At 51.0% G+C, this 16,190-nt stretch overlaps 1 protein-coding gene across 3 annotated transcripts; it reads right to left on the reverse strand.

Moving 5' to 3' along the window:
- Positions 1-135: 135 nt before the first annotated feature.
- Positions 136-14,763, reverse strand: POM121C (POM121 transmembrane nucleoporin C). Of its 3 annotated transcripts, XM_074189439.1 has the most exons (14): positions 14,225-14,763; positions 13,637-13,843; positions 13,041-13,199; positions 11,724-11,804; positions 11,179-11,350; positions 6,035-6,126; positions 4,915-4,985; positions 4,471-4,595; positions 4,118-4,220; positions 3,720-3,893; positions 1,674-3,332; positions 1,185-1,277; positions 891-992; positions 136-320 (listed from the first exon to the last, which is right to left on the reverse strand). In XM_074189439.1, exons 1-13 carry the CDS (start codon positions 14,761-14,763, stop codon positions 895-897), a joined length of 3,573 nt encoding a protein of 1,190 aa, XP_074045540.1. In that variant the 3' UTR covers positions 136-320; positions 891-894. The 3 variants fall into 3 exon arrangements, with proteins under 3 accessions (XP_074045540.1, XP_074045539.1, XP_074045541.1); XM_074189438.1 differs by having other exon boundaries at positions 136-992; XM_074189440.1 differs by lacking the exon at positions 14,225-14,763 and having other exon boundaries at positions 136-992; positions 3,720-3,821; positions 13,637-14,209.
- Positions 14,764-16,190: the final 1,427 nt, after the last annotated feature.

The raw sequence follows: 16,190 nt of genomic DNA on the forward strand, positions 1-16,190 counted from the left end.
GAGTGGGTCCAGTTTCTGTGGGAAATTTCTGGACCCCAAAAAGCTTTGAACATCAAGTCCGGCATTACCAACATGCCGCCACTCACACAAGTTAAATTTTCCTCCAAACTCGATTCAATGAGCATCAGACAGAGCAACACTGACAGGACACAGCTTTATACAGACAAACCCAGAAAACAAAACAGGATTGGGGAGGAACAGGAGAAGCCAAGAGTAGCGGCGGGGCCTCTGGCCTGTCCCCCTGCTGGAGAACGGGCTCCCAGGCAAGGTGGCTTCTCTTCTGTCAGCTGACTGCAATCTGGTGGTCTTAAGGGCTCCCCCTGTGAGGAGGAAGACCGGCTCTAGCCGCCTCTCTTTCCAGAGGGGTGGGGGGTGGAACAGCCTTCCTGGAGACTTTCCCAAGGCAGACCCACCCCAAGAAAAGAAAGGTGTCCCTGTGGGACACAGTCCCAGGAGCAGGAATCCAGAACCCAAGGCAAAAGCAGCAGGTGGCTCATGGGGGAGAGCTGGGAGGCTCAGGGCCAAGCCCTCCCCAGGCCCAGGAGCAGAGCCTGGCAGGGGTGGGAGAGGGTCGCTTGGCCAAGCTGACAGACACACAGAACAAGGAGACAGGGCAGGAGAGGAAAGGCAAAGCAGACGCTATGTACACAAGTTTCTCCAGTTTCAGCAGTGGAACTGTTCAAGTAAAAAGGGTCTGTTTCCCCCCCTGTCACGTCCAGGGCGGCCACCTGGGCAGCTGCTGTGGGAAGTGGGTGGTGGGGCGGGGTGGGCTTGCTGTACAAAAAAAGGGGATGGGGAGAGGCTCTTCACAGCAGGAGCCAAGGGAGGGAGAGGTCAGGAAGGGAAGAAAGGAGTTGGGGTGGGGCGTCGGGAGGGGGAGGAAGGCGTGCCAGGCTATTTCTTTCGAGTGTGTTGTCTCCGGGCCTGCAGCCGCTGCCTGGCCCCAGGGGTCTTGGATCCTGCACCAATGGAAAACGAAGGGGTCGATGGTCCTAGGGATGGATCCGACACACTTATCAGACTGGGTCTTTTGGAAAAGATGCCCTGTCCCAAGTCCCTCCCTGGTCCTCATCATCCAATATCCCAACCGCAGAAAAAAATGAGAAGGGACTCTCAGTCCTCGAAGGACTCCAGGAATGCCCCCTGCCGCCCTCAATCCTCCTCATACAAAGGAGCGTACTCACCAAAAGATGGCCCTGCTCCTCCAAAGCCCTGGGCTGGTGTGGCTGGGGTCCCAAAGGAGAGGCTGCTGCCGACTGTGCCCGCTCCAGAGGTGCCTACAAAGAGAAGGCTGAAAACTACACAACTTTCCCGATGACCCCAAAGCCTGGCTACCAGGATCATGGATGCCTCCAGTCGGTCAGTGCAGGCCCACTCCTGGAAGCCAGAGACCACAATGGGTCCACCACAGGACAGACTCAGGACAGAACCCTGATGGCTCCATGCAGAGAAATTGGTCTGAAAGCGCGGCCCAGTCAGGTTTGGGGCCAAGACTCAGAATACTCTTTGGTCTGAGCCACAATCTGTGCAACTCTCTGGGCCTTGATGATCAATCTCTCAAGGAAAGGGGCTGAACTGGGTGACCTTCACAATCTCTCGGAAGGGGCTCAAAGGCTGCTCTCTGAATGAGGGCTGTGGCAGACGCCCCACCCCCACCCCAGTGCCAACCTTACCTCCAAACACAGACTTGTTCTCGGTGGTGTTGGCCACACTGAAGGCAAAGGGTGTGCTCTGACTTGGGGCACCCAGTGGGTTCTGGTTCAAGGCACCCCCAAAGGGGGTATTGGCACTAGATGTCCCACTCTGGCTTGCTCCAAAGCTGAATCCTGCTGTGCTTGAATTGGTTCCGGGGACGGCCGAGCCAGTCCCAAAGCCCCCGCTGCTGGCTGTGGGCGTGGAGCTCCCAAAATTGAAGGGGGTCAGGGCCATGCTGCTAAACAGGGAGCTGCCGGTGCCGCTGCTGGTGGTCTGCGTGGCGGCGCCAAAGCTGGAGGCGGTGGTCGTACCAAAGGAGAAGACCGTGTTGGTGCCTCCAAAGGCCGGCTGTGTGCTGGCAGGGGTGCCAAATGAGGTGGGGGGCTTGGCCCCGCCAAAGGTGGGTTGGGAAAGGGCAGGGCTTGGGGCTGTTGAGCCCCCAAAGCTGAATGTTGTGGAGCCTGCTTGGCTGGCCCCCTGCTGCTGTTGCTGCCCATCAGCAGTTCCAAAGGTGGGCTGAGGTGGGGCTCCCGGGTAGGGTGGGGGTGGCATCGTCTTGGAACCAAAGGGGGTGCTGAATGCAGCGGTGGTAGCGGTGGCACCGAACGTCAACGGCACTTGGCTGGTGGTCGACAGGGCCACCGTGGGGACGGTTCCACCAAACCCAAAGCCCGCGGTGCTGCTGGGGGCTGTCTGGGCTGCACCAAAGGTGGTGGTGGTTGTTGCCGCAGCGGTGGTGGTGGTGACAGCAGCAGGTTTGTTAAACTGGAACATGGAGCCAGTGGACGGGGTGAAACTGGCACCAGAGGCAGGAGCAGCCCCAAAGAGAAAAGGCTGCGCCAGGGAGGGAGTGGTGGTGGTACCACTAGTGGTGTTGGCCATGGTGATGCTAGGTGAGGCGCTGGCCGTGGTGCTGGCCATGTTGCTCCGTCCAAAGGCAAAGGTGGGCTTGGGGCCTGAGTCAGTGGTCCCGCTGGAGGAGGCGGGGGCTGCAGCAGTAGGGGCTGCAGTGGACTGAACACTGGGGAGGCCACTAAAGAGGGGAGCCAGGACGGCGGTGGTAACAGCTGTGTTGGGGGCTGCGGAAGTGGGTGGTTTCAAGAAAGGGGATCCTGAGGCCAAGGGTACTGATGTTGTGGAGCCCATGCTCCCAAAGATAGGCTTAAAGGTTGTGGTGGAGGTGCTGGGGGGGGTGGGAAGGACAGAGCCACAAGACACAGGAGCTGCAGTGGAGGCAACTGGCAAAGAAGCCCCACTTTCCATTTTAGGGGGAGCCCCAAAAATGGGTTTGAACATGGGAGTGGCAGGAGGAGGAGCTGAGGCAGCTGCAGGAGCAGGGGTGGGAGCAGTGGAAGTTACAGGCGGGGAGCTCAGCATTCCAAAGAGGATGCTCGGCTTCGGGGTGCTGATCAGGAGGGGCTTGGTGGAGCCTTCTGATGCAGGCACCGGGGAGGCCTGGCTGGTGGAGGTGGTAACGTTGAGTGTGGCTGAAGAGGTCAACAAAGAGAAGGTTGGGATGGGCTTGGAGGATGGAGAGGTGACAGTAGGGGGCCCTGGTTCTGAAGGCCCTGGGGCAGCAGTGGGGCTGGCCGGCTTCAGTGGGGAAGGCCCCCTGGAAGCTGTTCCTCCAGCTGGCTCTGTAAAAAAAATCCAGCAAAGTAAGAGTCCTGGGATGGGCACAGCTCCATTTAACAGAAAAAAGGGCTGAACTTTAGTTATTCTCTAACTTCCCTCAATTTTTACAGTAAATGAGAGACCTGTCCCAGCTTGCAGGGCGTACCCTCATTTAGACCCTGTCCATGCTGGGACAGACACTGGGGTGGGGGGTGGGGGGGCAGAGGGCACTTGGAACTTCTCCTTGGAAAGGTAGTATTTGAAGCTTCAGATGCCAGCTCTTCCAGAGGCATGTTTTGAGACCAGGGACTGGGCAGGCTGACCAGGGATAGGGTTTCCAGAGTCCCAAAGACTGAGTCTCAGTTCCCTCTTTCAAATGGGGAGAGGCCTGCAAAAACCTCCCCTCTCACCTGGGAGGGCCGCTGGGCTCGGGGATTTCTGCATCTTCTTCAGACTGTCCAGCAGGGGGTTGGCACTAGCCACTGGAGGAGCAGCAGGTGAGGACGTGGTCTCTGAGGATGGCAAAGTGAAGGAAACGGGTCGAGGGGCAGGAGGGGTCTCTGTGACCGAAGTGGGAGGGGGATCTACAAGACAGGAAAATGGTTAGAAATCAAATACTTGCAGGTCTTCCAGATTCTGGATGCTAGGAAGCGGTATCAAGAGAGAGTGTGAGAGTGAGAGAAAATGTGTGTGTGTGTGTGTGTGTCTCTCTTTCTCTCTCTCTCTCTAAGCTGAGGCCTGTGGAGTCCAATCTTGGCAGCTTGTTCTCAAGACTGGGGGGGGGGGGGGTGCTCTCCGAGTCTCTCACCTGTCTTCTCTTCCAAGACTTTGTTAAACCACTGCAGTGCAGCCTTCTTTTCCAAGTCGAGGTCTTCGGTGGTGATTGAGTAACCAAGTTGGGGAGGTGGGGGCTGTCAGAGACAAAGGGACAATTCAGCCTATCAATGGAGAAATAAGTCCCTATTGGGATTGTTGCCCTGGGTAAGATGTGTGAGAGAAAGGTAGAGGGTTCTAGGGAGACCCCGAGGTCCCCTGACACCAGGGATGCAGACCTTTCTTCAAAGGACAATGGCCTTGGAGGCTGGGCCGGGCCAAGAGCTTTATGAGAGAAAAGCCCCAGGAAAGGAAGGGGGGGGGGGGCCTCCTAAGAGGATGAAGTACCAGGGTGAGTTGGTCCCCTCGCCGAGATGCCAATAACTGCACTTTGCGTTTGCGCTTCCCACCACTCCCAGAGGGGGATGGGGTGCTCCAGGAGCTCTGCTTCTTACCCGTTGGGGGCTCTGTCACTAGGAGAGACAGCAAAGTTAGAGGATCCCAGGCTGACAACCTTGTCCCCATCACTTCTCTCCCCAGGCAGCACTCTTGGCCCCTCTGCCCATCTCTTTCCATGGCAGGATTTGGCCATTACATTGTCCACATCTCTTGGAAGGTGCTGGCCTGATGGTTCCCGAAAGCCAGGAATGGCCACTTGGGTTTGTTCTAATTTCATTACCACCACTGCCAGAAGTTGCTGATGACCTCTCCTCCCCCTGTTTAAACCAGGAGCCCCCTCCCTGCTGGACCAAGAGCTGATTCCTCCCTCTAACCCCCTTTCCCCCAACTGACCCTTCTCTGCCTGAGATTCTTTGTCTGAGGTCATGGAGGCCGAACAGCTAGATTGATGAAACTCTTCTTCTCTGTGGGGGGAAAATATCAGACTCAAAACTTAGCAAGACTTTCTGCACCAAGACCACGGCATTGGGCTGAATGTCACTAAGCTTGGAATTCCTGAACCTCGAGCAAGACTGTGAGCCTAAGTACCAAAAGCTTTTAATGCTGTTAAATGTGCTCATCCAACCATTACATTTTAAATTCTTATCATTAAGTGGCTGAGGGAAAAGGCTAATGCGAATACAGTCCACAGAAAATGCTCCTCTGGCAAAAATCGTAACTTAGCACTGAGACTTGAAGGAGATGGAGGTGACTTCAAGAAGAGGTACCATTGGTAGCTGATAGTCTGGACCCAATGTTGGCCTTTGAGGAGGACAGAGCCCACCAAATCCAAGTCTGTTCATCCTCAACATGGAATTAACCATTATTCAAAAGGCAACAGTAGGCTCCTAGAGTCCTTTAAAATATCCTAAGCACTTAACCCCAATTTGCTCTCCTGATTCTCACCACCACCCTGTGAGGCTCTAGAATGTCATTACCCCTATTTTAAAAATGAGGAAACTGAGGCTGGCTCTTAGATTTAAGTGACTTACATATGGCCCCCTAATTCAAGAAACCAGACTCAAGCCCAAGTCTACCTGAGTCCATGTCCAGTATAGCCCCCTGCCCTGATGATGTGGGAAGAGGGAGAAGAAGACAGAGAACCCAAGACAGAGTATATACACACTTATCTGAACCCCTCCCTCTTCCGCTCACTAACAGACCCTGCCTCAGTGGGCCTGCTTTCTAAAAGAAATACAAGGACCCTGATTTGACTTCTAAGATGACTTTACAGCTCCACATCTTGTGTTTTGAAAACCTGATAATTCCTAGTCAATATTACTCAAAGACAGAAAAATGAGAGTAAGGAGAACTGACTTTAGTCTTTTAGTTCTTTTTCTAGGCCCTAATTTCTCATTATTCTGGGACTGTGGGTAGACTTTGGCTGCCTGGTCAACTCAGAAACTCTGTTCCTCCCTGAGATCTCTTGGGGGGGGGGGGGGGGATGTGCAGGGACTTTACTCAGAGCAATTACCGTGCTTTTTTCATCGGCCTTTCTGGGGTCTGGGAGCGAGATGAAGCAGGGCTTGAGAGGGGGGAGGTGCTAGGGCCACTCCTCTTCCACAACTGAAATCCAAACAAACTCAATGTTAATATTCTTCCAAAAAGCAGATCAACTTTACCCATAGATTCAAATCACAGAAGATGTCATGGGAGCCTGTGGACAAATAAAGAGGATAGATCTGAGAACAATAGGAAAAATTACAAAGAGGCAGATTCAGGCTAAATGCAAAGCAAAATTTCCTAAAAAGTAACAATTCAAAAGGCTGCCTTCAAGGAGTGGAAGGTTTGGAGGTGGGCCAAGATGGCAGAGTATCAAAAAGAAGTGACCTCCTCCCTTCCCTGCCCTAAACTCCTCCAAACAGATCTGGAAAAAAGCATGAATCAAATCTTGATGGGGTTATTTCCAGCTTAGGAAGTCAGTGAGAGGTCTAATAACACAGGACACGAGGTCTGGCATAACAGTGCCTGGAGAGGTTGGATGCCCCAAGTTAAGAAGTCCTGACTCTAGCAGGGATATAACCCCCACTTTCCCAGGCTGCTGAAAGAGGGGCTAAAGGCAAACCCCCAGCTGTTGGAGGAGGGCTCCTGTGCTGGGGGAGGGGGCAGGGTTCCTGGGTAAGCAGAGGATGCAGGCCCTAAACTGGGTTCTGAGCAAGAAGCTGCCATGGCACTCAGACTCCAGAAACAGAAAGGGGTTTTGAGATCTGGCTCCAAGTGGGGCAGGAATGCCAGGAAGAGAAAAGAGAAAAGCCTTGGATGACTCCAGCCACAGTCTACTGAAACTACAGATGGGATAAACTCGTAGGTCTGTTGCTTAGACCCAAATTCATGTCAGGAACTTGCAGAGCTGAGGAGGGAGTAATGATAATTTCCTTGGATCTGATCACTTGGGAGTGCCAGAGTGACCAGCCTGAGCTATCCCTGAGATCCTAAAACAATGCTAACTCAATACCCAAACCAAGAAGTTGCTGGCCTGCCACAGACCTTTCCTCCAAAAGTGCACAGGGGCTGGCCCTCACATCAAGTTCAAAGTCAGGAAATATGGAAAAATAAAAGAGTTATTATGGCAGAAAAGAATGACTCCAAGCAGGCAAACCTTAAAAAACCACTGCTTGGGCACAAAATTCAATCAGATTTACTGCATCAGATGAAACAAGACATTAAAAAAATGTTTCTTTTTTATAAAAGAAATGAAAGCATTCAAGAAAATATAAGCTTCATGAAGAGCTGTAAAAGGAAATTAACAGTTTGGAGTAAACCTACTCAAGCAACAAACTTCCTAAAAATTAGAAAAAGTCAAAAAGCTTGAAACATGAAACAAGAAATGTTAAATCAAAGTCAAAAGACTGAAAAAAATCTAAAAAAATCTCAGAGCAAAACAAACAAAAAAAAACTGATCTGAAAGACAAATTTAGGAGAAAAAAATGTTAGGAATCATTGGACTGTCTAGAAGCCATGACCCAAGAGACTATTTCAGATCTTACAAGAAAACTGCCCAGATTTCTTAGAACCAGAGGACAAAGTAGAAATATGGAGAATCCTCTGATCAGTATGAAAACTCCCAGAAACATTGTAGCCCAACTCCAGTTTCCAGATCAAAGACAAAATTACTGCAGCAACCACCGGCCTGAAAAAATGATATTCTAGAAGGCAGAGGCTCCAGGCTTATAACCAAGGATCACCCAGCCAGCAGAACTGAGTATAATTCTAAAGGCGGAAAAGAAATGGACCTTTATAGAACAGATTTCCAAAGCGATTTCCATTTTTGAGGGGTGAGACAAATGGAATTAAGCAACTTGCACAGGGTCACATTTGAACTTGGGTCCTTTTGACTACTGGGCCAATGCTCTATCCATTGTGCCATCTAGCTGTCTACTTCCAATCATTCCTAAGAAAAGCATCAGAGTTACTTAGAAACTTTAAAGTCCAAACACAGGAGTGAAAAGAAACATCAATGAATAAACACAATCAAATAAATCCTAAAGGGCACACAAAGGACAAACTGTTCATATTCTCATATGGGAAAATGATATCTGTATCTTCAGGAGCTCAAAGAGAATCCATTTATAGTAGAGATATGCAAACTTTCGGCCCACATGCTATGTTTATATTTTTAAAATTTTTAATATTTAAAAATATAGACACATTCCTCATTGATGGGGTTGATATAAAAAACAGGAGAACAACAAAGGTCCTGAGACAAAGGCCTGGGAATCATTCTCTTATATGCTGATGATTTTGAAAGAAAAAAAAGTGAAGAGGGATAATACACTAGGAAGGAAAGAAAACTGAGGGGAAATTATCTTACATAATCAGTGTGGACAAGTCTCTACAAAGAAGAAAAGGTATGGGGAGTGACCCTAGCTAACTCTCATTTGAGCTGGTCAAAAGAGGGAAGGATAGCCATGGACATTGAGGGCAGAGATCAAGGGAGAAGAGTGAAGGAGGGGAGATTAAGGGACAGAGTAGGTTTCAGTAAAACAAACTCTAATGATGTAAAAAAATATTTGTAGCAACAATTCTTGTGATGGCAAAGAATTGGGAATTCTTTGAGGGGATACTTATTAACTGGGGAATGACTGAACAAATTATGGTCTGTCAGTACAATGGACTATAACTGTTGTAAAAACTGAGAAACTTGAATACACTATGAACTGATGCAGAGGGAAGTAAGCAGAATCAGAACAGTTTTTACAACAGTAACAATAAAGATGAATAATTCTGAATGACTACTGATCAGTATAATGACCATGTTTCAAATGACCAATAAAGAAATACACTACCTAGTCCCTGAGAGAGATGAAAGTAGTGAGTTCCCCCTTAGTAGAGGTCTTGAAGCAAAAGTCAGATGACCATTTGTATGGGAGAACTTTCTTTGGTTAGATACAAGTAGAATGATAGCCTCCTAAAAAAGGCAGTGCCTAACCAAAGTCAAACAATAAACCTGTCCAATCTAAGCATGTATGTTGCAGAGAACAACCTAATTTGCGGAAATAGATACCTTGCTACTACATCACAAGATTTTTTTTGAAAATCAAGTGACATTAGTGTGGAAAACAACAAAACACACACACACACACACACACACACACACGTAAACAAGTGTGTTACAGACACATTTACCATACATGGCTAGGTGTATAAACAACTACCGATAACCTTTATATATTTTTCTTCTTTTTTTTTTAGTTTTTGCAAGGCAAATGGGGTTAAGTGGCTTGCCCAAGGCCACACAGCTAGATAATTATTAAGTATCTGAGACTGGATTTGAACCCAGGTACTCCTGACTCCAGGGCCGGTGCTTTATCCACTGCACCACGTAGCCACCCCATCTCATACTTTCAAAAGTATCCTCCTCTACCTCCCATCCCCAAAACATCTTATGTAAACTACGAAAAATTCCCTAGCAGGAAAAAGGTAGGCTATAGAGAAGGATGCTAGAAAAGGCAGGTCATTTAGGAAATGCCTCCTTTCGATACTGTTTTGTATGAAACCTAATTATAACTGAGCCAAGGAGGATATTCAAGGTTAGTGCTTTCCAAAGATGTTTAATTTTTGTTTTTTAAAAACAGGATGTTGAGAGGTATTTTTTTTTTTTTTGCAAGGCAAATGGGGTTAAGTGGCTTGCCCAAGGCCACATAGCTAGGTAATTATTAAGTGTCTGAGACTGGATTTGAACCCAGGTACTCCTGACTCCAAGGCCAGTGCTCTATTCACTGCACCACCTAGCCACCCTGAGAGGTATTCTAAGACACAAAATGTCTTGGGTTCAAGGCTGAGCTGTGCTTTAGAGTTAAGAAAGAGTCCCTAAACCCAACAACAAACAAACACATTGATAATGATGTTACAATATAACATTTAGGAAGTCATAAAGTGAAATAACAAATTTGGAAGGAGGTGGCAAAGAACATTGGTATTTTAAAGTTTAAATGAAAATGGCAATTTACTTAATTAGGTCTTCTAAAATGCTTCCTACTCTTCCTCAGTCTAAGTCGGAAAATACTACAATTAAGACCATTTGCAAATCACTACTTAAAGCAAAAAAGAACTGTCACCTATAATCAGTGGGGCTATCTGTCATTTATTCCCCCTTCCTCCTTTTTTAAAAAAAATAATTTGCTTTCAAAGACAAGTCTCATTATTAAAAGATTTGCTTCACTCCCCTAAACATTTGAATGGATGACCAATGCTAGCTATGTTACAAAGAGGATCCTGGTTTGGGGGTGCTTTAAGTGGTTGCTCAGGTCCTTCTCCCAATCCTCAAATTCTGTAAAAATGAGGGGGAAAAAATCCTTCCCCAAGATTGTTATAATGGGTTTCTCTAGATGGGAAAGGGGCTCTACATGATTTTGCTGCCATGTCTTATTTGGGGAATGAGATGGAAGGGGAAGACTTCAAATCAATGTTGAAGTCACTAAGCAAGGAGAAATTTGAAGAAAAAATGTGAGAGATGGGGGTAGTGATGGGAACGAGAATGGGTTAGCTTCTAGAGGAGACACCAAGGACAGAGAAATTAGGAGCTCCATGAGCACTGCAGTGAGAGAAGGGCTGACTGGACTAGTGGGTTAGTGGACTGGGAGAGAGCCTTGTTGAGAGTGGATGGAAGCTAATCAATTAACTAGTTTTGAAAAATTAATCTGCCTTATTAGGGTTCTAATCAGAATTTTGGGGTTGTGCAGGGTCCTCCCAGGCATGCTCTGGCTTAAGGCAAGGATTCACTGATTGGGCATTGTCAGAGAGCTTCCTACGGGCTTAGAGGTTAAACAAAGTGATAATGGAAAAAAATTAGTAAGCCAGAATAGCTTGAATGTCACTCAAATCCACATTCAGGGATGCATTTCATCCCTAATTTATTTTTTAGTCACTGATAGAAACAACTTTGAGAGTATTTCAATAATTAAATCTGAATATGAGCCCTTTAGCTTTTTGAGATGAACAGGAAAGTCACCTGTTCCACTTCCTAAGATTCTAAAAACCTCCCCACACTGGACCCTAAGGAAAACCTTTTCCCATCAGAGCAGTTTCTGAAATTAGCAATTTCATAGTAAAGAGATTCATTTTTCAACAGCATGGAACAGATACACTGAGACAGATCTGCCACCCTGAAGACAGTACCTGTGAGAAACCCCTGGTGGAGCTGTAGGAGCTGGTGATGGCATTGCGGATGGAGCTGGGGATGCCCCCTGGGGAGGTGTTGGTCAAGGAGCTGGTGGAAGAGGTTCGGGATCTCTTATTCAAGTTGTCCTCCACACACTGGGAAGTGAGGCTTCTCTTTAGAGATCCAGGTCTAATGGAAGAAATAAAGGCAATTGGGGATCTCTTGAGAAGTGTCATTTCTCAAGGCTACATCTAACTTGAACAAGGCTTCTTTCTTGATCCAATTCGTGAGAGGAATTATATTAATATTATTGGTAACGATTTGGTGAGACAGTTATGAAAACCAAGTGGGAATAGGAAGAAGATCTAAGTATTTAAAAACTAACCCTGCATAAGGCTCTGACAGTGAATCTATCCTGAACCAACATGACATGCAAAGAGAAAAGAGTTATTGGGTAAATAATTTGATATGATATTCTTTACAAGCAGGTCTAGGCAGAATCTCTTAGATTTAGGTTCCTTCCATCCTTGCTAAACATTCTATAAAGGGAACTCTGACTTACTTGGGAACAAGTGATGCTGGGGCTCCATTTGCCACCAGGGGTTCAAATGCCGAGTGCCCACTCCCACTACTGTCGTGGCGCCTGCAGTGACAAAAATTCCACAGTGAAATGGATTTATTTTTGGGGGGGAGGGAAGACAGCAGAATTAAAAATCGTCTCAAGACTTCTGGAGCTTTAAAACTACCAAGAAATATTTTCTTCATTCTCAACCAGGAAATTGAGTTAATGGAACCACCAGAATGCAGAAGGTAGAGCCAATCTAACATGTTCATCTCTTTGACTGCTGCCCTTATCAGAACAAAACTGAATTCAGTTCAGCATTTGTAAAGCATCAGCTAAGTATTGGGATCCCTTCCCACTTCAGGCCACGAAGGTGCAACATGGCTCTCTCCAAAATCCACAAAACCAAACTCCCAGTAAGTCCCAGCAGGCAGACCTCAAGTCCCCCTGCTTCTTACTCCCTTCTGAGAGCCAGTGTGCAAGGAGCCTAGGCTCATATGCCGATAAAAGCCCAGAGGCCTTTGGGACTGGCCTTCTCATTCCCTCCAAGCCTGCTCTGAATTATGATGGTGTCAATCACAGCTCCAGGCAGTCTGACATCTAGTTTTCCCTCCATTCAGGATTATTTTTGATTGAACTCAGGCTACTGTATAACAAACTGGGAAAGCATCAGACACCTGGCTTGGTGCTGCCTGGAACAGCTCCCTCCTGTCAAGACTTTGGTACGTCTGCTCCTTGATCCTGGATCCCATTCTGCCCAGGAGCAGGAGTCTTCTTCACTTTCAAGACCTTATCAAACAAGTTTAAGAAGCATCCCCGCAGCTTCAGATGGTCCTGGATGAGCCTTTCAGCCTTCTTTGCCAAGGCTCGTACCTACTCTGTGACTAGCAGACTTAGCACAAGCTAAGCTTAACAATCAGAACAAGATGACCATGCCTGCCACACATTTGACTCTTCTTACAATAAAACTCAATGGTCTGGAGATGGGGAATGTGAGGTCAACAAGGATGGCACTGCCAATTATGCTCTTCAAGGTCCTTAAAATTCTTGGTACTTTGAGAAAAACAGCAAATTATAAAAAAAATTCCTTTGTCATCCTATGTTATGGAAAGCTTAAGGCTTGTGTTATTATATTCCACCCTTAAGGGAAGGCTGCCTAGAACAGCTCCAGGGCCCCCCAGGGAAGGCTGTGTCCCCTCAGAGGCGGGGCCCCCAGCCCCCCTAACCTTAAGAGGAGCCAGATCTTGGGACCTCCCTTCTGCCAAACCCCAGAAATCTGTTCACACCAAACCCTGCCTGGTCCCCCTGGGCTGTCACCTTCGCTTGTTTTCCTGGGCATCACAGAAGATCTGATCGTCCTCCTCCACTGCCCTTTTCCGACTTTCTTTGAGGGCATTCATCACAGTCTCCTTTGCACATGGGTCTGGGGTATTAGTGGATGGTGAGGGCACAGCTGAATTCACAACCTGCTCCAGGCTGCAAAGGGAAGATGGAAGACTACTATGTTACTCAGACAAAGATGATCACAATCTCCTTAGAATTCTCAAAAGTCCTCTCAATGATAATGAGAATAAGCCACTAGCAGTGAATGATAGATACCCTAGAGGCCACATGAAAAAGAATCTTGGTTCTTGGGCTGGAGAGGACCACAGAGGCTGTCTGCGCTCTCCCTCTCATCTGGGAGACTAGGAAGCTGAGCCCAAGAAAATTCTGGGACAAGGCCCCCCAGGTAACTAAGTGGCACAGAGGCGGGACTTCTGGCAAAGAAACTTCACAAAGAGACAGCGCCCTTTCCATGCTAAGGAGACTTTGGGGTATTTGGGGCGAGGCAAACCATTCTCTTTTCTACATACCAGTCGGTCAAAGGGAGTTTTCCCTCCCCAAACACCTCAAGCCGTCAAATGCAGACTCACGGGGAACGGGGCACATCTGGGCGAGCGATCCTGACGGTGACAGGGCTGGACACCATGTGGGAGTTTCGGGAGGAGAGCACGCTCTTTCTGGGGAAGCACTCCCAGTACACCGTGGGCAGGGCCCCCAGGGCAGAATACTGTGCCTGCTGAATCGGGTATCTCCTCCTCGGAGCTAATGAGAATCGGTTTGGAGGAGTCAGATGGTCCCTGGACAGAGAAGGGGAAACAAAGGTAGACAAGGACGCGACTCGGGGGAGAGCTGGCTGCCCAGTCCCAGAAGGCCGGCTCTGCTCCTGGTGTGGGCCAGCCGGGCCTGACAGCTGCCACAGTCTACCCGGGGTGCCCATGCCCTGGGCGCTGCCACACTGTCTTCATTCACAACTTCTTTTCAACGAGTATTTCCTTGTCATTTTTCTGAAAAACGCGAATCTCTAAACCCGCGCGCGCGTCCATGGGGAGGCCCCTGACAGTTCCGCACGTTTTCCGCGTCCCCGCTCCGGTCTGCAAACTCCCGGGGAGTCTCACAAAGGCCCGGGGAGGGCGAAGAGCGGCCCCCTCCCCTCCCCCAACCGCCGGGCCCCGCCTCACCTGAGCAGGAACCTGCGGGCCGGGCTCAGCAGCGGCGGCGAGGCCGCCGGGGGGCCGGGCCGCTCCCGCCGCGGGGGCTCCGGGCCGCCCGGCTTGCCCAGGTAACCGCCCATGGGCAGCGGCTGGGACGCGGGCCGCAGCGGGGCCCCGTTCACCGCGGCCTTGGCGGGCGGCGGCGGCCGGCGGGCCCGCGGCGGCGCGGAGGGGAGCGGCGGGCCGCAGCGCGGGCCCCGAGGCGCCTCCCGCGGGCTCAGGCCCCACCAGGCCGCGGCGGCCCCCACGCCCAGCCAGGCCAGCGCCGCCGCCGCCGGCACCAGGTACAGCACGAGGCCCAGCAGCGACAGGCCCAGCAGCCCTCGCGCCCAGGGGCCCCGGCCCGCGCCCGCCGCCGCGGCCCGCCGCCGCCGCTCGTTCCGCTCGGCCCCGGCGCCGGCCGCGGCCCCGGCCCCGGCCCCGGCCCCGGCCCCGGCCCCGCCTCCGGTCCCGGCCCCGGCCCCGGTCCCGGCCCCGGCCCCGGCCGCCGCCGCAGCCGGAGACATCGCGGCTCCGCGCCGCGGGGAGGGCTTAAATATCCCAGCGTGCACCGCGCCGGCGCGCAGCGTCACGACGTGCGCGACTCCCGCCCCGGCCGGCGCCGCCGCGCGCAGACCGGTTGCTAGGCAACTCGGCGGAGGCGCCGAGCCTGGGGGAGGGGAGGCTCCCAGGAGCCCGCCGAGCCCCGCGCACGCGCGCACGGCCCCGGCCCGCTGCGCCCCTCCCCCCGCCCCCCGCACTCCGCCCCGCCGGGGCCCCCAGAGCCGCCCGGCGGCCGCTGCGGCCTCCTCGGCGCGCCCCGGGCCGGGGCCTCACGGTCCTTATCCGACACCCGCGGGGTGCCAGGCGGCGAGGAGGCGCCCTGTGCCCGGCCCGCCCCGGACACCAGCCCCGACCCCGGCGCGGGTTCAAGGTCTCCGTGCCGGAAGCGCTGCCGAGCAGGTGGGCATCAGGCAGAGGATGGGACTCCCGGGTCCCCCAGGCGAGGGGGGAGATGCCAGCCCACTGGGGGCCAGGAGGGCGCTGCCCTCACACCCGAGCACTGCATGCCCGCGCCACACGCATCCCGAGCTACCCCTGATCCCGTTTCTGACCCTTTTCCTCCTAAACCATTTCCAGTCGTTCGCTGACGTCACTGGCATCCACAGGTTTAAGGCCGGCAGCCCCTGTACCGCAGCTCTCACAGCCTCTACCCTTCCAAAGTCGCCTCCCCAAAAGGGGCCAACATGGGAGTGGACCTCTGGGAGCCCAGCTGGGCCGGCAGTCCTTGGACAACACATAAAGAAGACGTCTATGCTTGATCCTAGATGGCATCGGGCGCCACTGGGGTTACTGAGGAGTTAAATCTAACGGTTTTTTTAGGTTTTGGCAAGGCAATGGGGTTCAGTGGCTTGCCCAGGGCCACACAGCCAGGTCATTATGAAGTGTCTGAGGCCGGATTTGAACTCAGGTCCTCCTGACTCCAGGGCCGGTGCTTTATCCACTGCACCACCTAGCCACCCCTAAATCTTCCCTTTAAGACAATCATTTTGATGGCTGTGTGGTAGGAAAGGGCAGGTACTTGGAGAGTTGTCGATGAAGATACAAATGCAATGGTCCAGGCAAGTGGCAATGGGAAACATGGTAGCAGGTTGAGTGAAAAGGAGAGAGAGAGAGAGAGAGAGAGAGAGAGAGAGAGAGAGAGAGAGAGAGAGAGAGAGAGAGTGTGTATGTGTGTGTGTGTGTGTGTGTGTGTGTGTGTGTGTGTGTGAGTGTGTTTCTTGTTCTGCCCCCAAAACAATCCTTCTCTCTTGACAGTTCTTGGAATACTTATGTCAGAATCTTGAAGTTGGAACCGGAGAGATCAGTTCAATGAGCACCTGGACAGGAATTCCTTCTACAACATCCCCTGGGATGACTCTTCCACCTTCAATCAAAGAGCTCAAGTGAGGCA

This window comes from Macrotis lagotis, chromosome 5 (genome assembly GCF_037893015.1).
Source record: "Macrotis lagotis isolate mMagLag1 chromosome 5, bilby.v1.9.chrom.fasta, whole genome shotgun sequence".
Taxonomy (NCBI): Eukaryota; Metazoa; Chordata; class Mammalia; order Peramelemorphia; family Peramelidae; genus Macrotis; species Macrotis lagotis.

Bases quoted from the DNA above. Each gene is read 5' to 3' on its own strand.
- POM121C (XM_074189439.1), bottom strand. From the start codon at position 14,763: ATGTCTCCGGCTGCGGCGGCGGCCGGGGCCGGGGCCGGGACCGGGGCC. The intron at 11,351-11,723 runs GTAAGTCAGAGT...TTCTTCCATTAG, and splicing joins CCAGCATCACTTGTTCCCAA to ACCTGGATCTCTAAAGAGAA. The intron at 993-1,184 runs GTGAGTACGCTC...ATCCATCCCTAG, and splicing joins AGGAGCAGGGCCATCTTTTG to GACCATCGACCCCTTCGTTT.